The sequence below is a fragment of the Pinus tabuliformis genome, chromosome Q, assembly GCF_031772625.1.
Source record: "Pinus tabuliformis cultivar Carrire ecotype Pingquan chromosome Q, CPIR1, whole genome shotgun sequence".
NCBI classification, from domain to species: domain Eukaryota; kingdom Viridiplantae; phylum Streptophyta; class Pinopsida; order Pinales; family Pinaceae; genus Pinus; species Pinus tabuliformis.
This window is the reverse complement of record NC_142296.1, coordinates 224740393-224765107: the sequence shown is the minus strand read 5'-3', so window position 1 is coordinate 224765107 and position 24715 is coordinate 224740393. Positions and strand designations below refer to the sequence as shown.

Sequence of the window (24715 nt, the reverse complement as noted above, 5' to 3'; positions counted from 1 at the left end):
CCTCCTGGTTACTAGCATCAAGGCTTTTACCAGGCGAAGAGGAAGAAATGGAGGAAGAAAATTAGGCGAAGAAGGTAAAGGGTCAACAGAAGGTTGGTGATGTTGAGATGGTGAACTCTGTTGAGGTGAAGCATCCGGTTGAGATGGAACAATTGGAGTATTTTGGGCCAACGAAGTTGAAAATAACCATATCGGTAAACCTATTGTAAATCCAGGTAATGACAAAGTAGCCATATAAGGAGGACCAACATTTCCAAAGTAAGGAAAAGTACTAGGATTCTCATTAGGAGGGGTTCCTAGGTTGATAAATTCCAGAACATTTGCCATTATATTCAACTTCAGTGAATTTTATTAACAATCTTAAAACTAAAATTAACAATTAACAATTCACACCTAACAATTAAAATTCACAATTCACACCTATGGTCTCTAAAACTAAGAACAAACAAATTAACACGCGCTATCAAATCTAGGAGTCAAACCACACACAAACAGTAGCCTTCCGGACCGAAAACACTAGTTGGTAATGAAGCCCAACATCGTCGAATTCAGTACAGAAGTGGTGGGTGGAACAGTTACCCCGGCAACCTGCTTAATGAATAAACTGGACCAAGTTCCTCCACTTTAACCGTCTCGAGTGAAGTGAACCCCCCAGAAAATCCAAGTGAGTCTAGCCGATGTCTGCTCCAGGTACAGTGGGATCTTCCCTCCACCGTCACCTTGGGTAGAACCCTAAAGATAATGGTCACTAAGTTTACCAATAGCAACAAATTCACCTGGGGGAACAGTCTACACTCCGACAGCACGCAAGGGCAGAGTATCAAGCTCAATCCCCTTGCCGGCTCCTTGACAATAATCCAAGGTTTACCGATACGTGACCCCTGGCTCCTCGACAATGGTTAATCCGAGGTTTACCGTTTGTAATACGTGCGTGTCTGGCGTCGTTCCCAACGAGGGAGGATTGATCCCCTCACTGGTTCGGACACGAGCTCGTGCTTCTCCTTTAAGAGGAGCTTTCCCAGAGTACAAATGAAACAATTGGATTCATCCTACCACAAGATGAGCTACTTGTTTGGTTTTGCTGTCTTGGAGAGTTAGTTACTCTCCTACTCCAAGACACTAGCCTAAGCTATGTTGGTGTTTCAGAGCCCTAGAAATGTAAAAATTACTAGATGAATTTTAATTAAGCGCTGTGTTATTAAGGCTGTTATTACTCAAAGGGGTAAATGGAGATGAAACCAATGGTGTTATGACCCGACTCAACTGAATGCAATCGAATATGATAATGTAATCTTTTCAATTCGATGAATCCTAACTAAAGTAAGGAGAGAGTTTCCGTTAACTTCCAACAATGCAAAAATTGATCACAAAGAGAAAATATAACAAATTCTCTAATGCGCTAATTTCATCAAGAAAAACTAATGCAAATCAATTCCAAACCATTTTTTTATTTTTATTTTTGTGTAAATTCAAATCAAAGAAAGCTGATCTAAATCTACGATTGATTTTCCAGAATGTAAACTATGCAATTGTAATCTATGCACAATTCACTCGAAAAGTATGCAAATGTAATCTATGCACATTTTTCATTCATATTATGAAATGAGAATTCTAATTATGAAAATGTGATCTATGCAAGAGAATTCTCAAACACAAGACGATTCTAATGTGATCTAAGAACCAATCAAGTGCAAATTGAGAAAATTGGGTGAGAGTTCCAAAGATCAAAAATAAAAACACTCAAAGGCGATTAACACTCATACACAATTTAGCCCCCCCCGGCGAATGAGGGGGAAATTTTTTTTGCAAATACAAAAGCAAAAAGATGCAAAATTGTGAAAAGACTGAGAAAAACCTCCAAGTAATGACCAAAGGAAATCAAATTAAGAATTTCTCAAAAAAGAGACTCAAAACACCCAATTGATGAAAGCTTAAAACAGGAATGCCAATGAAACAAGCTTAGGTGAAGATCTTTGACAGGAGACTAATGGATCTGGGCAGTAAAAACTATGAAAAAGCAAAATCTAAGAGGAAAAATGTAAAAAATGGATTTTTCTTAAATTTTAGCAGGGGACGCAGGCAACCCGTTAAGACAGGTGCGGGCCCGCTCTGTGCACACAGCGACAGTGCGTACAGGGACGCACTGTGCAATACTCAGAGGGTGCGTCCTACTGGAAAATTCAAAAAAAACTAAATTCAATCTAACCCTAAGCTAACCCACCCAAAAACAAAGTCACAGAGCCAAAAACTAGAAAATAAATGACTTTTCTCAGATCAAAGTTGCATACAAAGGAAAAGACTTTCACATCAATGGAATCCCCGGTGGAGTCGCCAATTTGTCAGGCGGAAAGAGTCGATTGTGCGGACACAACCAACCTCCCTAGGAGCCTAAGACTCTCTAGTGACAAACAAGACAAACAAGAGCAATCCTTCTCTAAACATGCATTTACTACATGAGAAATCAAGTGTTTAGATCCTACCTGTAATCCAACGCTGTTGTAGCAGTCCAGCTCCGCTGATACGGATGAGCTCCTCCTTCACTTTGAAACCTGCAACCACTAACAATCAAACGATTAAATAGCACTTGATAATCTCATAGAATAAAACATATTTAACACATAGACCAAGGAGTACATGAAACAACTCATAAATAACAAGTTATTGAGAAGAATGGACTCATTTGCATTAATAGGTAACAAAAGGAACAAATACAACCTGAGCCTTGGTGTTGTGCAAGTCCCTCCCAGGGTCCATCAAGAGTTCTCCTTTACTTTGACAAAGCTCACCCACTTCTAAATAGAACAAGCAAAGATGGCAATCTCTCCTCACAAGCTTCTAAATGGGAGTCCTAATTCCTGCAGCATCTACCCTTAGAAATGTTTAGCTTCCAACCTCCTCTCCTTCTGGCCCAATGCCTGTATTTATAGTGCTCAAGAGGAAGTTAATCAGGTCCACCATCAATGGGATAATCCCCTCTTTGGATGGGATAACTCCCTTATTGATGGGATAAGTTCCTCTTTGGTAGGGGTACATGAACCATTTGGAGGCGCTCAATACACGTCGAACAACCTTCTAGAATGCTCTAGAAATGACCACAAGTAACTTTTTAAAGATGAAACTTGCGCATTTTGACCTTTACAGGGGGACGCACCTGCCCCTTTACATACAGAGCGTCCAAGGACGCAGCTTTTGTGAACATTGGGTGCGTACCCGCAGGTAAGGTTGAGAGAACCTGCGTACCCAGAGATAAATACATTTACAAAGACTTTCTCTCTTTTTGGAGTTTGACATGGAGAGCAGAGGCATAAGACTTGCCCAGGAGGATAGCATGACTGTTGATAGAGCCATACTAACTGTAAATAGCCATGGTGACATTTTTTGGTGTAACAAGCAGAGCCAGCAAAGCAGAGTTGAGCAGAGCTGAGCAGAGCCAGCAGAGCACAGCAGAGCCAGCAGAGCAGAGCTAGTAGAGCTGAGCAGAGCCAGCAGAGCTGAGCAGAGCCAGCAGAGCAGAGCAGAGCCAGCAGAGCTAGGCAGAGCAGTGCAGGGCACTAATGGCCGAGATGGTACAGTCGGACATATGGATCAGCGGATGGAGTTCTCCTTAGTTGAGAGGGAGTGTTAAATTGGAAACTAGGGCCAAACTCCATGTGGGTCGGCTTATTTATGGCAGCTGATATATTTATTGGATCCCTCTCGTCGAGAGGTGTAGGATTGATCCAAAGATCATCCAATTCCGATAATTATTTATGGAGATATGAATTTATTTTGTTTATATAATTATTATCAAGCCGACCAGCTCTTATGTAGGCTCTAGAAGCCCAAACGTCATGTCTATTCAATCATCCGCCTTTAGTATAAATAAGAGAGGATTTGGAGTCATTAGCACAACACATTCTTGAGTAGTCTCCTCCTCTCCACGTCTGGGTTTTTGGTGAAGGAGAGAGACATCATGAATGATACGCTGGTCACTCAAGTAATGCCCTAGCTGCTGTACGTTGCCCCAGCCGTAGATATCTAGCCGCAGTGAAGGAGGCCTCATACGCAGTCAAAAGAAAGGCCCTATCCGAGACTCTAACACGCTGTGCTAGAAACCTTTATACACAGGCCCTAATACGATATTAACATGCTGGACATGGAGAAATTAGCACGCTGATCACAGAAATATTAATACGCTGTCCAAAGAAGATATTATACGCTGGTCATGGAGAAATTAGCACGCTGATCACAGAAATATTAATACGCTATTCAAAGAAGATATTATACGCTGGTCATATAACACAGAGAGCACCCATACGCTGAAGCCCCTACGCGCAGTCAAGGGATAAACGTTATCAGTGTAACAGTGTCATATTATGGGACGCAGATATATATATCCGCTTCAATATATGGAATGCAGATATATATATACAACCCCGTCATACAGCCCATCATATTCATTACGTGATACCTTAACATACGCAACAAACATTACAGTGATGTACGCAGTGATAAATACACTGTCCAGAAGTTTCATGCGGAGGCCCTAATACGCTGACCTGTAGACTTATACTCAGGCCCTCATACGCAGCCTAATGCAGTCCATCTTCGCTGGCCTAAGGAGGCCCTAACCACAGATAAGAGAGGCCTTATATGCACTCCCAGAATAGACACTATCACAGCTAAAAGGAAAGTTCGAATTGTTGTTGGTAACAACACTGTCATAGAGACAGGACTGTTTGTATATTCTTTTGTGACTGCATGAAGTTGTTCTCTTCTTGTAGGAGAACCAAGTTAGAGGAGCTAAGGGATAGATCTGTTGGGATCTTGTTGGAAGGACAAGAAGCAAGGGTTATGTTGCTTGGAAGCCACAGAAAGACTGTGTGTTAGGCCGCAGGCCATAACACCACAGTCTAGGATTGTGTAGGAGTTTTGAGGACTTGTACATATGCCCAAATCAACAGCATATCCGAGTAGTGTCCTAGTTTGTTTGAAGGACTGTTTCAATAGTGCTTGGTACCCTAACCAGTCATCATGATGATAGCAGCAAAATATGTACAGCATGATGATGGAGGGCAGTAAAGTTGTGTACAACAACTCAGCAATAAAACAGTATGATGCGGCTTGGACAACATGAAGCTTGGCAAGATCATGGGCTGCACAGTGATCATGAGCAGCATGAAGATGCATGATGCAACATGATGATGCTACATGGTAAGGTGCAGCAGATGAACAAAATGGATAGGTGAAGTCGTCACCTAGGAGATTCAGTTGAAGCAGAATGTCTTCAACTGATCTCATCATTATAGGAAATGATCTATGCTCAGATCCAGATAAGTCAAAGTGTTGACTTTTGTTGTAAATGTATTATCTCTCTCTCTCTCTCTCTCTGTGCTGAACTTTGAAGATAAAAAAAGATTTGATCAAAGGGTTTCCCCACACGTTGTGGGGTTTGTCCCTGGCTCGCACCATATCTTGTGTCCTCTTGCCTTGGCTTGTCTTCTGCGATTTATATTCATGTTCTATCTGCAGTTTACTTTATGCTAATGTGATTGCTAATATGGAAAAGAAATTAAATAAATTGCTCTAGCATAGAACATACCTAAACTTAACACTTTCTATGGACTGTGACTTGAGTATGCCCTTGAGGGTAACTCGAATTATGTTGCTTGGAAGGACAAGATGGAGGCAGTGTTGGAAGATAATGCGCTAAAGGAATTTGTAGATAATGATATCCCGAAGCCTCCAACATTTGATGGTCACGATCTAACAGAATGGAAGAATTGTGTAGAAATGGCGAGGAAGATCATATTGGAGGGAGTTCAAGCCCATATTGTCTTGAATATCCATGGGAAAAAGACTCCATATGCAATGTGGCAAGCCTTGACATATTTTTTCCAGAACAGTAGCGACCATAGGAAGCTGGCACTGAAGGACAAGCTTCGGAATATCACGATGCAGAAGGGCGACACAATACCACAATACTTGAGCAGGTTCACACAATGTCGTGATGAACTTAGGAGTGTTGGTGTTACGGTTGTAGAAGATGATTTGGTAAGCCTAGCACTTGTAGGACTTCCCAATAGTTGGCATAGCTACTGGGATCCAGTAAATGGGAGGAAGAAGCTGCCAAATTGGGAATGATTGTGGTTCGATTTGGTGCAAGAAGAAATAAGGTGAAACACCAGAGATGAAACTTCATCCAAGTGTGATGATGAGGAGAACTGTGCCTTGGCTGGAAAGGCAAAGAAAGGGAAAGGGAAGAAATCCCAATCCAAAGCAGAATCTGGTCAAGGGGGCAAGAAGAAAGACTTGTCTAAAATCAAGTGCTTTCACTGTCATGAACTGGGACACTATGCCATGAAATGTCCACACAAGAAAGCAGGCAAGAAGAGTAGCAGGTGAAGCCTTGGCTTCACAATTCGAACTTGATTTTACCCTCATTGCATGCATGGCAAGAACAATGATGGGTAGTGTGTGGTATCTTAACAGCGGTGCCTCATTCCACATGACGGGCAACAAAGAATTTTTCAGTGACTTGGAGGAGAAGGATCTCCAGATGCACATTGAGATGGGAGATGATGGAAGGTATAACGTGATCGACATTGGTACAATTACTTTTCAGAGGGAGTCTGGCTCCCCTCTTAGGCTCAAGGATGTGATGTATGTATTGGGTTTGAAGAAGAATCTAGTTTCTGTCGCGGTGTTGGAAGACCGTGGCTACGATGTGATATTCAGCAAAAGGAAGGCTTTCTTGAGACACATCGCCACAGGACAAGTGAAGCAGATTGAGGTTCGAGTGAAGAACCTCTACAAATTAGATGTGGAAGACTGTGCAACATTGAGCACAAAAGCAGAGAAGGTGCAGAGTCGAGATGTCAGCGAATTATGGCATAGAAGACTTGGCCATTTGCATCATGGCACTTTGAAGATCATGCAGCAGATTTCTCGAGATGTCGGCGAATTATAGCATAGAAGACTTGGCCATTTACATCATGGCGCTTTGAAGATCATGCAACAGATTTCTATAGGCCTCCCCAATGGAGCACTAGAGCAGTGGGATACATGCAAAGGGTGTACATTAGGGAAGTACACAAAATCCACCTTCAATGATCGGGACAACAGGGCGCATGCAATCCTTGAAAGGACCCACGCTGATATATGTGGACTTTTTTCGACAGCTTCCACTGCCAATAACATGTATTATGTTATATTTGTAGATGATTTCTCACGGAAGTGTTGGATCTACTTCATGCAGAAGAAAGACCAGACATTCTCCAAATTTGTTGAGTTTAAAGCACTTGTTGAGAAAGAGACTGGAAGGAAAGTGAAGGCTCTCAGGAGCGATAATAGTGGTGAGTGCATGTCAAAGGAAGGCATTCAACGGGAGTTGACAACACCTCATAACCCACAACAGAATGGGGTGGCTGAGAGGAAGAACAAAAGTATTGTGGGAGCAACACAGGCGATGTTGCATGATCAAAGCCTACCTCTACACTTGTGGGCTGAAGCATGCAACACAGTGGTCTATTTGCAGAACAGGAGTCCTCACAAGATTCTTGGCATGAGTACACTAGAGGAAGCTTTTTCAGGGAAGAAACTAGATGTGTCACACTTTAGGATCTTTGGATCATCAGTTTACTGTCATGTTTCCAAGGAAGCAAGGAAAAAGCTAGAGTCGACAATAGAGTTGGGCATATTTGTGGGGTACACAGATACACCTCACAACTATCGGGTGTACTTGCCATCCCTTAGGATGACAATGGTCAGACGAGATGTGAAGTTTGATGAGGAGAAGGCAATGAGGTGTTCTCTTGAGAGGGAGCTTCAGTTGCAGCATGATCAGGAGCTTTTGGCTCCAAAGGAAGAACCTTAGGAAGTTGTGGAGCAACCACAAGTAGAGGAGGAGAGAGTGGAGACATCCACTCAAGCAGAGACATCTAGAGAAGGAAGGAAGCAAACCAGGGAAGTTGATAGATTATTGCAGGATGCTAGAGAGAATGTGGGAGCACCCACATCACAACGCAGACAGAGGAGGTCACCAAATCGGTACACTGGGTACATGGCTCTGATGAGTGAGCTAGTTGAGACAGAACCATCCTCATTCGAGGAAGCAGTGCAACAACCAGTATGGGTTGATGCTATGGTAGAGGAATATGATTCCATTGTCAGAAATAGTGTTTGGGAAGTGGTCCCAAGACCAATAGACAAATTAATGGTTGGTTCGAGATGGATTTACAAGGTAAAGCATGCAGCAGACGGGAGCATAGAGAAACACAAGGCCAGATTTGTGGCCAAGGGGTTCTCTCAGGTGGAGGGAATTGACTATGAGGAGACATTTGCTCCAATAGCAAGGTACTCATCCATCAGGTCAATTTTAGCACTGTCAGCGCAGATGGGGTGGAAGATCCACCAGATGGATGTGAAGACAACATTCCTTAATGGAGTTATTGAGGAGGAGGTGTATATTGAGCAGTTAGAGGGGTTTGAGACCTTTGACAAAGAGTCGCATGTGTGCAAACTCAAGCGAGCGTTGTATGGACTCAAGCAAACAACCTGTGCTTGGTATACCAGGATTGATAGCTATCTCACCGGTTTGGGCTTCACCAAAAGTGAAGCAGATGCAAACCTTTATCACATTGTGGTAGAAGGTAAATTATTGATTATTGTTTTATATGTCGATGACTTGATCCTTATTGGTGATGAGCAGCTGATCAAATCTTGCAAGGAGGACCTTGCAAGAGAGTTTGAGATGAAGGACATGAGATTCATGCATTATTTCCTCGGTTTGGAAGTATGGCAAGGAGATGGGGAACTATTTGTCCCTCAGGGCAAGTATGCCAACGAGATACTGAAGAAGTTTCACATGGAGAGTAGCAAACCCATGGACACTACTCTAGCAAGTAATTGGAGGAAAGAGGATGCCACTTCAGGTGAGGAAGTGGAGGCTACCATTTACAGGCAGCTTGTGGGTTCACTTATGTATTTGGTGAACACACGACCGAACATGTGTTATGTAGTTAACCAGCTTAGTCAAGCCATGGTTAAGCCAACCAAATTGTATTGGAAGGCAACAAAGCATGTGTTGAGATACCTCAGAGGCACTACTTAGTTTGGTCTTTGGTACAAACGGACAGAGGGAGTGAAGTTGCAAGGCTTCACAGATGCAAATTGGGCGAGGAGTCCATTAGATAGGAAGAGCACTTCAGGAGGAATTTTCAGTGTTGGGTCAGCAACAATTTCTTGGTATAGTAGGAAGCAGAGATCTGTGGCACTCAACTCAGCGAAAGCAGAATACATGGCTGCAAGTCAAGCAACATGTGAGGCTATCTGGATGAGAAAGATTCTTGTTGGGTTATTTGGTCAGAAGATGGATCCTATAGTGATTTACTGTGACAATCAGAGTTGTATCAAACTCTCTGAGAATCCAATATTTCATGATCGATCCAAGCATATCGACATCCGGTATCACCATCTACGAGATTGTGTGCAGAGGCGGATTATGTTGTTACAATACATTTTGATAGATGAACATGATGCATATATTTTGACAAAGGCTTTTTCAAGAGGCAAATTCGAGTTCCATAGAAGCAGGATTGGGGTATCTGATAATCCCTTTCTTGTTGAGAGGGAGTGTTGAAAATGCAACAAGAAAATCCTAATTTAATTTTGCCTTGATTAAATTAGGAGAAATTCGAATTTCAATTTCAGCAAAATACTTGGAGGTAGTTAACTGAGGTGACATAGCTCTTGTCACTCAGTTAACTTAGTAAATTCGAGTTGGAGACACTTGAGTTCAGTTCTACATGATTGATTGCTAATTTGTAGCAATCTATTTCAGTTAATTTGAGTTATTGTCAGTGTAACTAGTTCTCACTGTTAGTAGAACTAGTGGAGGTTCAGTCAAGGGTGTGTAACTTTTTTCACACTAAGTGATCATCCAGTTAAACTGATCAATCAACTTAAATTAACTCATACATGCAGAGAATTCGAGTTACCCAGTTGAGATTGGAGTTCAAGGGCAATGTATTATCAGTTGTAGAATTTTCCAAGTTGTAGAGGTGGTGCATGTAGACAAAGAAGGGCCTACAGGAATTGCGCTATTCTCAATGAGTAATTTCCCTAATTAATAGGGGCCTAATTCCTCATCAAACAACGCAAGGAAATAGGAGCTTGGCAGACTGTTGATTTGGGGTAGCCTCAGATGTGCTCCAACCACGAAATTTGATGGAGAGGTTGGGGCACGTGAGATCTCCAATACCCAGAAAGGGTTTGGGTAGATTCTAAACAGATCAGGAGATATTAAAATAATTAATATTTTTAATGGAGTCCCTAAGTCTAAACTTAGGGAAAATAAAATATTAATGTGTATTAATATGAATCTGTGTTAGAATGGTCCAAAAGACATGGATCAAGCCAGATCTATTCTTAGCTGTTGATTAGGGACTTAATCTTGGCCGTTGAGATGTCAACAAGAAAAGTATAAGAGGAGGCTTGAGGGTCACTTGGAGAAGACACCAGAGTGATCAGTCATTCTATTCTCTAGAGCGGGGTTTGCTAAGAGAGATAGAGTCAATGATCGGGAGAGCCACTAAGGGGCATTGAGTACAGAGAAGCAGAGAAGACAGAGATTGTGCCGGGAGAGCAACGCAGCAGCCAAGGAGAGTGACGCAGAGCTAGCAAGGGCTCACGCAGAGGTAGCCAAGTGTTGCGCAGAGCACCAGAGAGGCCAGCGTGTCTGACGCAGAGGCCCAGAAAGTTGACACAGGGCCTCCTGGGGTTGACGCAGGCCAAGAAAGGTTGACGCAAGGCTAGCGTGAGACAGAGAGGGGCTGACGCAGTCTAGATTGGGCAGACACTGGGGTTGCAGAGCAGTTTTGTGCTGAGGAGCTGCCAGAAGGATTTTTCGGGGTTTCAGCTAGGAGATTTCTCTCAAACTGTGAGCTATAGTTGCTAAGGAAATTCTCTGTTGGGTAGGCCAGTTGTGGCACCCAGATTGTACTCTGATATTGCTTATAAGAAAACCCTCAGATACCTGCACCAGTTTTCCCGCATTGGGTTTTTCCGGGGACATTGGTCCAAAAATAATGGTGTCATGTGGTGTGTTTGTTCTTGTTTCTTTTAGTTGTTGATCTGTAATATGTTGAGCATGCACTAGTGTTTATTTTCAATATTTACTTTGTAAATAACTTGTTAAAGAAAAATAACAAGTAGGTAGGAATAAATCAGAAAAGGTGCATGAAGGGTTTCTAAATTAAGTAAACTTAGAAACTTCAACATGGTATTAGAGCGTGATTGCAGAGCACAGGAGGACTAAAAGACATCAGCTGAGCAGAGCAATAACAGCAGAAAACAATTGTCCCGAGGTGACAGAAGCTGTTTCTAGCACCGCAGAAGCCAAGAAGTGTGACGCAGAGCCAGCGAGAGCCACGTAGAAGAAGCCGGGAGCTACGCAGAGCCTCAGAGAGGCCAACGTTGTTGACGCAGAGGGCTGACGCATGGCATCCCAGGGCTGACGCAGACCCATCTGGGGTGACGCAGAGCCAACGTGAGGCAGAGAGGGGCTGACGCAGTTCACAGAGAGGCAGATGCTGGAGTCTAGAAGGCTGTAGAAATATTGTAGCGTGGAGCTGGTGAGGTATTGTAGTCAGAACAATACCTGACAGTGCAGGGCCAGAGGAGTTGTTACTGAGGGTTTCTAGTCGAGGACCCTGGATCAGTAGTGTAGTTGCACAAGATGATTAGAGTAGGGGGCATCTCGACAAGCGGCAGAAGGATTTCCAGGAGGGAAATTAGGACTCAGAGGGAGTCCAGAAGAGAACTTCCAGACGGGAAGTAGAGACTCAGAGGAGTCGAACAGAGAACTTCCAGGGGGGAAGTAGAGGAGTGTCATGGCACTACACGGGGTAAGAGATCAGGATAGACTGGACGGAGCATCGAACTTCGTAGTCTGGAAGGCTAGAATCTTATTAGTGCTTGACAGGAACGTGTCAAGAATTTTGCCTTGAAGGTTATAGCTATCTCAGTCAACCCCAATGATAACAACAAGTACGAAGAGGCGATGGCGAGGGCCAAGTGCATTATCCTTGACGGGGTCAAGGATCATGTGTTACCACATATAGCCGAGAAGGAAACAACAATTGAGATGTGGGAGGCTCTCAAGAACCTGTACCAGCATACTTCTGTGCAGAGAAGAATGCTGCTCGAGAACCAGATGAGGTCGTATCAGATGAAGAAGGGTCAATCGATTGACACCTTCCTCGGAGGACTGAATGAGATTCGAGACCAGTTGACTGCTATAGGAGCGACACTGGATCAGGAGCTTATGGTGAGGACAACCCTGAATGTTGTCTCAGAAGATTGGGAAGTGTTTGTCCAGAGTATCCTGGGCAGAGGGACTCTCCCACCTTGGGACGAGATGTGGGCAGCTCTTCGCCAGGAAGAGATTAGACGGCAGTCGAAGACAGGTAGCAGCAGCAAAGGGATCAAGGTCAAGCAGGAGGAGGAGGATGTGGCCCTAGCATCTGAGGGAAAGCAGGAGAAGCAGAAGAAGAAAGATCTCTCCAAGATCAAGTGCTTCCACTATGGGGAGATGGGTCATTATGCAACCCAGTGCCCAAGGAAGAAGAGTAAGGGAGAGTCTTCCGAGACTAAGGCAGTGCCAGCACGTGCAAAGAAGGAAATTTTGGCAGATGATGACTGTGCCATGAGTGCACACGCACCACTTGAGCGGAAGTGGGGAGACATCGAGCCGTAGTCAGGCGGACTACAGGCGATGAGGGGCAGGATCCTCGAGGTACCCAACCTCTTGGATTAGACCTTGCTACGGGAGCCCGACGAGGAGTAGTAGGACTGGATGGGTGGGTAGAGACGGATGCGGATGGAGCGACAAAGAGAGCTATAGTGCAGGAGTCCTAAGACAACGCAGAGCTAGCAGGCTATAGCAGTGTGAGAGGCACAAGAGTGTTGCATTAGTGCAAGAAGGCACAACGAGGTGTGCAACGGTGCGAGATGCAGGGAATTGTTGCAGCGGCACAGAGGTTTGAGAGAGGGAGCACTTGTCAGCGGCAGAGGGAGCTTCAGCATCAGTGGGTATTTCTAGCCCAACAAGGAGGTCAGATGGGAGATCAGTTACTTACTTCTCAGTAACTAAGTTGCAATGCAGTAGTGGGCAACACGATGCAACATGATGAGAGGAGGTACAGTGTAGATGTAGTGCTGGGAGGAAGGACCAGCGACAACACTGATGCAGAGGGAGCTGTCGTACAGATGCAGCAGTGGCAGTGGCAGAACCATGGGCAACAATACAGGATGCAACAGTGCAGAGGATGTTGGGTAGGAAGGCCTAGCATCAACACAGATACTGATGCCGGATGATTAGAGTAATACTCAGTGAAGAGTATTGCTAAAGCACAATCCTCACTAAGAGGGAGTGTTTATTTGGGGTAGCATCGGATGTGCTCCAGCCACGAAATTTGGTGGAGAGGTTGGGGCACATGAGATCTCCAATACTCAAAAAGGGTTTGGGCAAATTCTAAACAGATCAGGAGATATTAAAATAATTAATATTTTTAATGGAGTCCCTAAGTCTAAACTTAGGGAAAATAAAATATTAATGTGTATTAATATGAATCTGTGTTAGAATGGTCCAAAAGACATGGATCAAGCCAAATCTAATCTTAGCCGTTGATTAGGGACTTAATCACGACCGTTGAGATGTCAACAGGAAAAGTATAAGAGGAGGCTTGAGGGTCACTTGGAGAAGACACCAGAGTGCTCAGCCATTTTATTCTCTAGAGCGGGGTTTGCTAAGAGAGATAGAATCAGTGATTGGGAGAGCAGCTGAGAGGCATTGAGTACAGAGAAACAAAGAAGGCAGAGATTGTGTCGGGAGAGCAGCGTAGTAGCCAAGGAGAGTGACGTAGAGCCAGCAAAGGCTCACGCAGGGCCACACAGAGGCAGCCAAGTGTTGCGCAGAGCACCAGAGAGGCCAGCGTGTTTGATGCAGAGGTCCAGAAAGCTGACGCAGGGCCTCCTAGGGCTGATGCAGGCCAAGAAAGCCTGACGCAAGGCTAGCGTGAGACAGAGAGGGCTGACGCAGTCCAGATTGGGCAAATGCTGGGGTTGCAGAGCAGTTTTGTGTTGAGGAGCTGCTGGAAGGATTTTTCGGGGTTTCAGCCAGGGGATTTCTCTCAAACTGTGAGGTATGGCTGCTAAGGAAATTCTCTGTTGGTTAGGCCAGTTTCGGCACCCAGGTTGTACTTTGATATTGCTTAATAAGAAAACCCTCAGATAGCTGCACCAGTTTTCCCGCATTGGGTTTTTCCGGGGACATTGGTCCAAAAATAATGGTGTTATGTGGTGTGTTTGTTCTTGTTTCTTTTAGTTGCTCATCTGTAATATGTTGAGCATGCACTGGTGTTTATTTTCAGTATTTACTTTGTAAATAACTTGTTAAAGAAAAATAACAAGTAGGTAGGAATAAATCAGAAAAAGTGCATGAAGGGTTTCTAAACTAAGTAAACTTAGAAACTTCAACATAGACTGAGAAATTGGCTAAGTATTGGCTTGAGTTAGTCTGTAAGGAAGTGAGATAGATTATACTATTGCGGAGGTTGCTCAGGCTTGAGCAAGCATTGTATTTCTTCTCTATTTTTTGATTAATGCAATACATATAGTAAGGGGTTTTGAGTAGTTGCTTTCCCCTAGATAAATCTTTTTGTATGTGTGTTCAATCTTGATGCATGTTAATGATTTGGGTTCTCGATTGTGATTTGGTTTCCGCAGATGAGTAGAGTAGCTTCAAGTCTTGTGATCTAGTAAATTTCATGAGCAGTTTTGAATCTACACATTAAATTTCTACAGATGCTCCATCAATGAGGGCTAAAATATCATACGTGCCCTCATGTGTCTCTTTGGATGAGACAAAACCCCATCTGGGCCTTGGATCAACTGCCAAGCGTTGAGTGCAAATGTGTGGCCGGTTGGGCAACATGGTCTAAGTGTATCATCATCTTTGTATGGTTGGGGCGCGAATAAGCAATGTGTTGTCCTGAAAAAGCCCATGGTATAACAATCAATGCTCTGTTGTGGTGGAGGCCCATGGCTCTTAACGCTCAACCTACAAGTGTCATTATGACCCTTTGAAGGGCTTGTATCCCGTATAGGGAGGCCAAGTCCAAGATGGATACCCATCTGCAATCTTGTATAAGATCCAATGCATCTCTTCACCTTCTAGTACAACCAATCATTAATGCAATTGAGTAAATAAGCTTGCTAATCAAGGGCAAAAATAGACACTTCATAGTGGCATACCCTTCCAAATGGGCTTTAGAATGTACAAATGTTGTCTTGCTTGACAAGAGAGGTTAATAAAGGACCCTATTAGGTGGTTTCAACCTCTAAGGGAGTGACGGGTCTATGGTACATCCATCAAATGGCAGTTGTCATGTAAATGATGATAGAACGATGTAGGGGCAAGAGGGAAGGTTCCGAGCCACATGCCATGGTACAAGGGTATCTATAATGAAGGAAGCCCACACATTAGGTGTATAGATGTAGGAGGGATCAATCATGGTACATGAGTTACCCCGACCTTTGTTTTTCCTCCCTTCTTCATATGCCTTTTGCCTTTTATTGATTTTTTCTTTCTTTTACTGCTCGGGGCTCCAGGGGATGAGAGAATGATGTATATGATGTAGCAGTGATTACCCCCTTAAGTTTGGGCAGTTCATCGCCCACGAGGGGTTGGGACAATCATGGGTTCCTTAATGATGTAGGAGGCACTCATAGGGGCCCTAGGAACCAGGGTGATGGTCATAGTAATAGGGGGTAGAGTTCATGTTTGGCTTTTGCCCACGTGCTAAACTTTTGTCCTGACCATCTTTTACATTTTGTGGTACATTTTCTGTTGTAAGTGGCCAAATTATGCTTTTATCTTTCTTTTTAGCTGCATCGACCTCCTAGGCATCGTTCCAAGCCCGACCCAACGTGTGGACAAGGGGAGGGGGGGCTAACACCTTGTGGACCCAGATGAGAAAAATGTGAAAGGGATTGTAATGAGCAGAGGGGAGTGAAATATATGGTGTTGGAAGGCGGGACCACTTGAACCAAAATTAGGGTTTCCCATGTAGTGCCACTCCTAAAGCTAGTAGCCAATAGAGGAGATCCCATGGGACTAGGATACAAGATTAACCCCCAGGTTGGGACAAGGGAACAAGAGTACAATCCAAGCCCATTCTTTCTGTCGAATCCCCCCACTAATCCATGTCCAAATGTGCCCAAGAAAAGCAAGCATAAACACCCAATTACATAATGAAAAGTCATACCTTCAGGGTTGGAAGGCCCACCTTCAAACATATGATCATAACAGATGAGCGAGGACACACAATGGCTATCTTAGGTGGCGGAGAATGGTGGCACATCAAGCTATTCAGTGGCTGAAGGGGCTGCTCGTTGTCGACTGAAGACAAATCTAGGAGAAACTTTCTCCTATAGGGGTCACCCACTGGTGGTGGGTAACAGGTACCACTGACCCAACTGGTCAGTACTCCTAACCTAGACTAGTCTTGGTTCACCAACCTGGTGAAAACTCCAAAGGCTACACTCCATCGGAGCAACTGGGCCTGGGGTTAAATGAGCTTCTCATCCAAACTGGAGAGACTAACCCTGATGCTGAAAGTCACACACTCAACTGAGTGAACCTGGGCTTCTAGGACTATTCTCCCCTTCTGGTCAACATCTTTGACACAGGGAGAATAATTGTCCGTGATGCTATTATATCAGCACCCCATTTCAATGAGAGGGGTAATCGCCACAAGCCCCATCTTGTCCGTAAAGTATCCAAACTTTAATCTGGACAATGGCTTCGTCAAAATATCTGCTGTCTGCTCATCAGTGGAGATGTGTTCGAGCCTTACTGCTCTCCTCTGACAATATTATCTTTGTATACAGAAATCTGTTGCTTGGCAGCATATGTGGTTTACTATAGTATAAATTTTTTTAATGAATGTACTGCATTTATAATTGTAAGGATCCTTTTATTGGCTAAAAGGATTCTCTATGTTCTCTCTTTGTTCCTTCTCGAGTAAAGAAAACAAATATTATAGTAAAGTCAAGAGAACCATTGTTAAAGATCTTTGCATTCATCTTCATCAGTGATCCAGGGTAGGGTTAGGATCAGGATCCCCGGCACACATTTCTCTTCAATCTGTCAGAAGATTGGTCAGGAATGTGACTTGTGTCACACTGAAGCATTGTATCCAAGCTAGTTGCGATGTGTCAGTCACAACAGGCAGGCTAGTCCCTGTAAACAATAACTCCACTGAGCATAAACTTGATGCAATTTATCGGTAGAGTGCAGAAGTAGATTTGTGATTGGTGAAGGCACTGACACAATGTCACAATTAATCGTTTTAGCCTTTTTTCCATATTAAAATCAACTTGAGACATCCAAATATGTTATTGTTTCCTTGTCTCATATTTAGCCCAACGTTGACTGTAAGGGTACAGTCATTTGAATGCTTGATGACCTTCCGAAAATTGCAGTAGAGATTTTTTTGCATTTTCTACAAGAAACTTCTAAGAAGCTGATGCAACCATTCTAAAGCTAGATGGCTCTTAAGATGATGAAATTTTAACTGTGTTGAGTGCATGTTGTTTTTTTTAGAGGCTGTGCTGACCTAATGTATCATACTGATATATTTAGTTTGATTCATCACAGGATATGGTGGTAAGTAATGTTGAAGAGAACACTGCAAAACCTTCAACCATGGAGGAAGATAGCAGGACTGAGACAGTCAATACCACTTTTGTTGGAAGTCCATATGCAGTATATGTAAGTAATCTCTCGTTTCAAGTGAAGAACAAAGCTCTCACAGAATTATTCAGCCAACATGGAAATGTGTTGGATGCAAGAGTCCTTTATGCTCGTAAAGCTGGAAGATCCCGTGCCTATGGTTTTGTTAATTTCTCTTCACAGGCAGAAGTTGAGGCAGCAATTACTGCATTGGATAAGAAGGTAATTTTGATACACCTAGTTTGGACTCATTAATAGATGGACTTATTCTTTGCATTTATCAAAAGAATAAAAGAAATCCAATTCTATTGTTGATAAACATGACCCAAGGTCACATTTAAGATTGTTCAATGCTCAGATATCATAGGAACAAATAAAGAATTGCACAAGGGGAGAAGGGAGAATGAAAAAGTAGTTCTCAATGCCACTCAAAAGTATCAGAGTATTCTAACTTCTATGATAGACCATTGTAATACACATTTTCCCTCCCATCAGCATTAGTTGATTGCTGTTTTTCTCTGTTTCTTGCAGTTGAATATATTGTGTTTTGTCATCTATGTAGTGTAGGGATGCTTTTCTTTTGGTGCTGCTTTCTCTTAATGGTTTATGCAGTGCAGATATCAATACCATATGTAAATGTAGACCTTGTTTATTGAATTGACTCCTATTTTCATTTTGTAGGAATTTTATGAAAGAAAACTAGTAGTGAAAGAAGCAAAGTTGAAGAGCCAATTATGATCATCGATGAAAATTTGCAGAAGCCAGGATGTTCCGTCCTGGATCTCATCTTTTAAGGGCTGTACTTAAGCCAGACCTGTACAAGATGGCAAATTGCTAGTTATGGTTTGCGACTGCAATTTTTTCTCAAGGATTTTATCCAGCATGACCAAAAGTATGGTTTGGTGAAACGGCTCCTTTGCGTTCCATTTCCCTTGGAATTTATATCATATTGTTGAAATAGTTTGCAAGGGTAGTAAAGGAGCAAAATATGGTGGGCATAATGGTAAATTATTTTCTTTTTCTCTTTGGATTAACCCATTAGAGCATTTACAGGTTTTTTCTAAAGGACTTTAGCAAGCATGTCTAAAATACGGTCTGGTGAAAATCCTCCTATGTATTCCATTTTCCCTGGAATTTTTATCATTATCATTGAAATCGTTACATGAGTAGCTGGGTGTAGTGGTAAAATATTTTCTATGGCTCTCTCAATACATCCATTAGAGCTTTTGCAAGTTCGTGCATTCTCAATACAGTTTGTGTCTTTTACAAACTGCATTTTAAATAGAAACCGTTCTTTTCCAAGTTGTCATCAGTTGATTTAATCTCACGAAGAGCATTGCTATAAACATCTGAGGCTGTTGACACTGTTAATTTATCCCATTGGACTGTCATATGAGAAGTAGAACATTTAAATCATAAACATGAAGTCTTCTAAACATAAGTCTTGTATCATTTTCTTCCTTTATCAAAATTGGTTTGAATTTGCTTGGAGCCTGGATTAATGTCCTATAGAAATTGTTTTGAAAAACAAGTACCGTCTGGTGCGATGCATGTTTCAGTTTTGAGTAGTTTAGAAGTTTATTGCTTTGCTTTCTGAAAGCAATATAGGTTCCTCTACAAGCCTTTATTAAGTAGATAGTTAAGGCATTAACTACCATGTGATCTTAAGTTTAGTATTAATAAAATTTGTTGCCAATTAAACTATAAACAAATCTGTTACATGTGAAAAAATAAAATAACAAGAGCATCGTAATGACTGAAAATCGGTAATCATCATCTCTCTGAGAACCTTCTTCCACCATTTATGACTAGGGCACCTAAAATTCTGTTCAAATTTCTCTTACTAACCTTGCACAGTGACAAGAATATTCCTGCAAAACCAAAAGTCAGTTCAATAGTAGATGCAAATGGCACCTTCTTCAGTTAACATACCTGTCCTTTCAATGTAAAAAGGATTTTAGACAGGAATATTCCTGCAAAATCAAAATTTAGTTCTGTGCTAGACAGATATGACACCTCCTTTAGTAAGCACAACTTGAAATCCCTTTCAAAATAAAGAGAATATTAGGAAGATTTTGATTTTTGAATGTTCCTTTTCCCAGCCTTAAATCTCTCCCAGCGGAGTTGTGAAAGAATCCACTCTACAGCGTCAGACCTTCAAGAAAATTGCAAGTGAAGCACACTAAAAAGCTGGAAATCCGAAAAGGCATGTTTCTCATATTCAAGCTGACCGATCACATATGTGATCAACATGCACCTCCATAGAGACAAATCTGACCAATGGGGTTGTGTTTCAGCAGTGAAGATGGTGGCATGTTAGACCACCCACTGAGGTTCAATTGTTATGGAGACGCTAACAAGTGGTTGGGGCTAGGTGCAAGTCATAGGCAATTTTCATGGAACAATGCCCATCAGCTGAGACAGCTTTACAAAAGGAAACTACTTACGATTAGTGAGTCACCTTTACAAGGTTGTCTCTCACCGAGAAAATGCACTAGTTGTGATGTCTACCATATTGAGGCCAATTAATGTTAAATATTTTTTTTAAACAAGTTTATACTTGATCATCAAGCTGTTTGAATTATAGGGAATTATGTTACACCCAAGGCTTCTTGGAAGCGAGAGCGGGAGAGGGGAACGACAATTTTAGAAGCTTTTGGGTAGGGAGCGAATTTAATATAATATATATTTTTATATATTTTGATGCATATATGTCAACAAAAACATGTAGAATGGTGAATTAGTTATAAAAAGCATAAAAACATGGATTAAACCATATAACATCAATCATCTAGTAGACATGAGATCATCAACATGGGATCATCAACATGAGCTACATAAACATCATCTGGCTTAGAGTCTAAGGACTCCTTAGACTCCTCTGCAACCTTAGTAGTAGTAGTAACAACAAAACTAGACATCAAAACTACAAATCATTGATCAACATGATCACTCATGAAACTCATCATTGATTCAGCACTACTAGAAATGGGATCATTAACAAGAGCTACGTAAACATCATCTAGCTCAAAGTCATCAACTTGGATTGTTCAACCTTATAATATGGTAGAAATTGAAAAAGTTTAACATGCCTAACCAATGATTTTGGTTTGAGTGAAGGGTTCATCTCCTCAACCTTATAATATGGTAGAAAAAGCTTAGCGTGCCTAACCAATTATTTTCCATTGAGTGAAGGGTATATTTTAGTTAAGGCCATGGTAGAGGAGTTCAACAAGCAATACCACCAACATCAATGAAGTTAAACAATCAATGACACCAACATCAAGGTACTTAAAGGGCTTCATGCTCTTTATCATGTTAAAAATTAATAGAAATTTGCTACTAATGATGAAATCGAACTGAAATCAAGAGATTACAAATTTCCTCTACTATTATGCGGAATGGAAATCACAATTTAGAAACACATGCAATGACATGCAACCATCAAAACCACAAGAACACAATGATTTACAGGGGAACCCAACTGGGAAAAACCCCTCCATTGTTTCTCATTAATCATATGATAATGAAAAAATATTACAATGTCTTGCTTCAACTTTGAAGCACACCCTGCACTGTAAACCTGTTCTCCTATTGACTGTCTTGCTCTGGCCAACACTTAGCCAATTCAAGCCTCCAACTTCCTCCTATTTCCTTGCACAATTCAGGAGAAATTGAGCTCCTAAATAATAAGGGAATTCCCTATTTCCTTGCGCAATTCCCAAGGAATTGATCACCTGCTTAACTACCAAGCCTGTACACTCAACTAGTATACAATTGATGATTACAATATGCCTTTTCCTCCACTCCAGCTAGGCAATTCGAATTCCATGCATGTTTGGGTTATTTTTAGTTGATTGACTAGTTTAACTGAGAGATCACTGAGTTAACAACAATTCTACTACTCAACTAACCTTCAACTGACTCAATTAATTACTTGAGCTTAGTTAACTGAGTTCAACTAAAAATAACTAAACTAGATTGCTAAATTTTAGCAATCACTACATGCACAACTCTACTCCAAGCCTATAACTCGAATTTACTGAGTTAACTAGTATACAAGGCCATGTCACTCTAGCTAATTGCAATCTAAGTCATCTTGCTGATGTGGAAAATCGAATTACTCAATTTGACTAAGGCACAAGTCAAATTGAGTCTTTCTTGCTACAATTCTAATACTCCCTCTTAGCAAGAAAGGGATTTTGCACCACCCCTATCCTGCACTCGTGGAATTCGAATTTACCTTTTGAAAATGCCTTTGTCAAAATATCTGTATCCTGATCCTCAGTTGGAATGTACTGTAACATCATAATTCCCATTTGCCTACAAACCCGCAAGTGATGGTACTTGATATCAATGTGCTTGGACCTGTCATGAAATACTTGATTCTCATTAAGTTTAATACAACTCTGATTATCACAATAAGTAACTGTCAGATCCATCTCCTGAATGAAAAGACCCACAAGTATTTTCCTCATCCATATGGCCTCACATGCTGCTTGACTTGTAGCCATGTATTAAACCTCTGTTGAGTTGAGTGCCACAAACATCTGTTTCCTACTATACCAGGAAATAACTGCAGATCCAACACTGAAGATAGTACTTGAAGTACTTTTCCTGTCTGATGGACTCCTTGCCCAATCTGCATCAGTAAAACCTTGGAGCTTCACTCCCTCTATCCTCCTGTACCATAGCCCAAACTCAGTTGTGCCTCTAAGGTATCTTAACACATGCTTTGCTGCCTTCAAATACAGCTTGGTAGGCTTCACCATAGCTTGAATCAACTGATTAACTACCTAACATATGTCGGGCCTTGTGTTCACTAAATACATCAAGGAACCCACAAGTTGTTTGTAGATGGTAGCATTTACTGCCTCCCATGAAGAGGCATCCTCTTTCCTCCAGTTTGTAGCTAGAGGAGTGTCCATAGGCTTGCAGTTCTCCATGTGAAATCTCTGAAGTATTTCAGAGGAATACTTCCCTTGACTCACAAACATCTCACCATCACCCTGCCATACTTCCAGCCCAAGAAAGTAATGCATCAAGTTCATGCCTTTCATCTCAAACTCTCTTGCAAGTTCCTCCTTGCAAGAGTGGATCAACTTCTCATCCCATGTAAGTATCAAGTCATCAACATACAATACCAAGATAAGCAACTTGCATCTACCACAATGTGATATAGATTGGCATCTGCTTCACTTTTGGTGAAGCCCAATCCACTAAGATATGTGTCAATCTGAGTGTACCATGCTCGGGTGCCTGCTTGAGACCATACGAGGCTCTCTTGATTTTAGACACGTGTCTCCCTGTCATATGTCTCAAATCCCTCAGGTTTCTCTATGTAAATCTCTTCCTCAACAACACCATTGAGGAAGGCGGCCTTCACATCAATCTGATGAATCTTCCACCCCATCTGCGCAACTAATGCTAGAATGGTCCTGATTGAGGAATATCTTTCCACAGGGGCAAATGTTTCCTCATAGTCAACTCCCTCTACCTCTGAGAATCCTTTGGCCAAAAATATGGCCTTGTACTTCTAGATGCGCCCATCAGCTGGATGCTTCACTTTGTAGATCCATCTAGAACCAACCACTGACTTGTTCTTTGGTCTCAACACCATCTCCTATACACTGTGCTTGATAGAGTCATATTCCTCCACCATGGCATCAAATGAAGATGGCTTGAGAATTTTCTTCCTCGCTTCCTCAAATGAAGATGGCTCTGACTCAATGAGTTCTGTCATGAGAGCCATATAACCAGTGTATATGTCTGCTGACCTCATATGCCTGCGCAAGGATGTAGGAGCTCCCACATGCTCCCTAGCATCTTGCACCAACCCGTCAGATTCTTTGGTTCTCTGTCTCTGCTCTCTGGAAGATTCTGATTGAGTGGGTGCCTCCACTTGACCTCTTGTTTACTCTTCCATTTGTGGCCGTTCCACAACATCTTGAAGCTCTGCATGAGGCTCCTCCTCTGGTGGGATACTCAACTATCGCTCTCGAGAGCTTCTCATAGCCTTCTCCTAATCAAATTTGACATCTTTCCTCACCACTGTCACCATGAGTGAGGGAAAATGCACCCTATAGTTATGTGCAGTCTATGTGTATCCTACAAACACTCCCATCTCAGTTGTAGGCTCCAATTTCTTCTTGCTATCCTTAGAGACATGGCAATACATAGTAGCTCCAAAAATTTGAAAATGAAATACATTTGGCTTTCTCCTAGAGAAAGCTTCTCTAGGCGTGATCATGCAAAGTATTCTATGAGGGCTCCTATTCTGTAAATAAACTGCGGTGTTGCATGCTTTTTCCCATAGATGTAATGGCAACCCTTGATTATGCAACATGGCTCTTGCTACCCCCACTATGCTTTTGTTCTTCCTTCCAGCCACCCCTTTTTGTTGTGTGTTATCGGGTGCTATCAGTTCTCTTATAATACCCTCTTTGACACAAAATTACTTGAAGGTGTTAGATACAAATTCTCCTCCATTTTCACTTCTCAGAGCTTTCAATCTTTGACTAGTCTCCTTTTCAACCAATGCTTTGAATTCAACAAATTTGGAAAATGCTTCATCTTTTTTCCTCATGAAGAAGATCTAGCATTTTCGGAAAAATTCATTCAACAAAAATCACATAATACCTATGTTTTGTTGTAGAGGTTGTCGAAAATGGTCCACATACATCAGAGTGGACTCGCTCCAAGATTGCTCTGGCTCTGCTATCTCAGCCCTGGAAGGTGAATTTGACATGTTTCCCCAATGTGCATTCTTTTCAGACATCATGTTGGTCAAGGGTGCATTTCAGAAGACCGGTGGTAATCTGCTGCATGATTTTTAAGGCCTCATGATGTAAGTGTCCCATGCCCTTGTGCCAAAGTTCTCCAACATCTCAACTCTGCACATTTTTTGCCTTGCTACTTAGTGCAATGCAAGCTTCCACC

At 42.1% G+C, this 24715-nt stretch overlaps 1 protein-coding gene across 1 annotated transcript in view; it reads left to right on the top strand.

Moving 5' to 3' along the window:
* LOC149219006 (polyadenylate-binding protein, cytoplasmic and nuclear-like) overlaps positions 1-18943 on the top strand; it is a 50484-nt gene extending 31541 nt beyond the window's left edge. The window contains exons 5-6 of the mRNA XM_089384221.1: positions 17702-17998; positions 18458-18943. Of these exons, the coding sequence (XP_089240347.1) occupies positions 17702-17998; positions 18458-18514 (354 nt within the window). The 3' untranslated portion in view covers positions 18515-18943. The remainder of the gene's footprint in view (positions 1-17701; positions 17999-18457) is intronic.
* The last annotated feature ends 5772 nt before the right edge of the window (positions 18944-24715 follow it).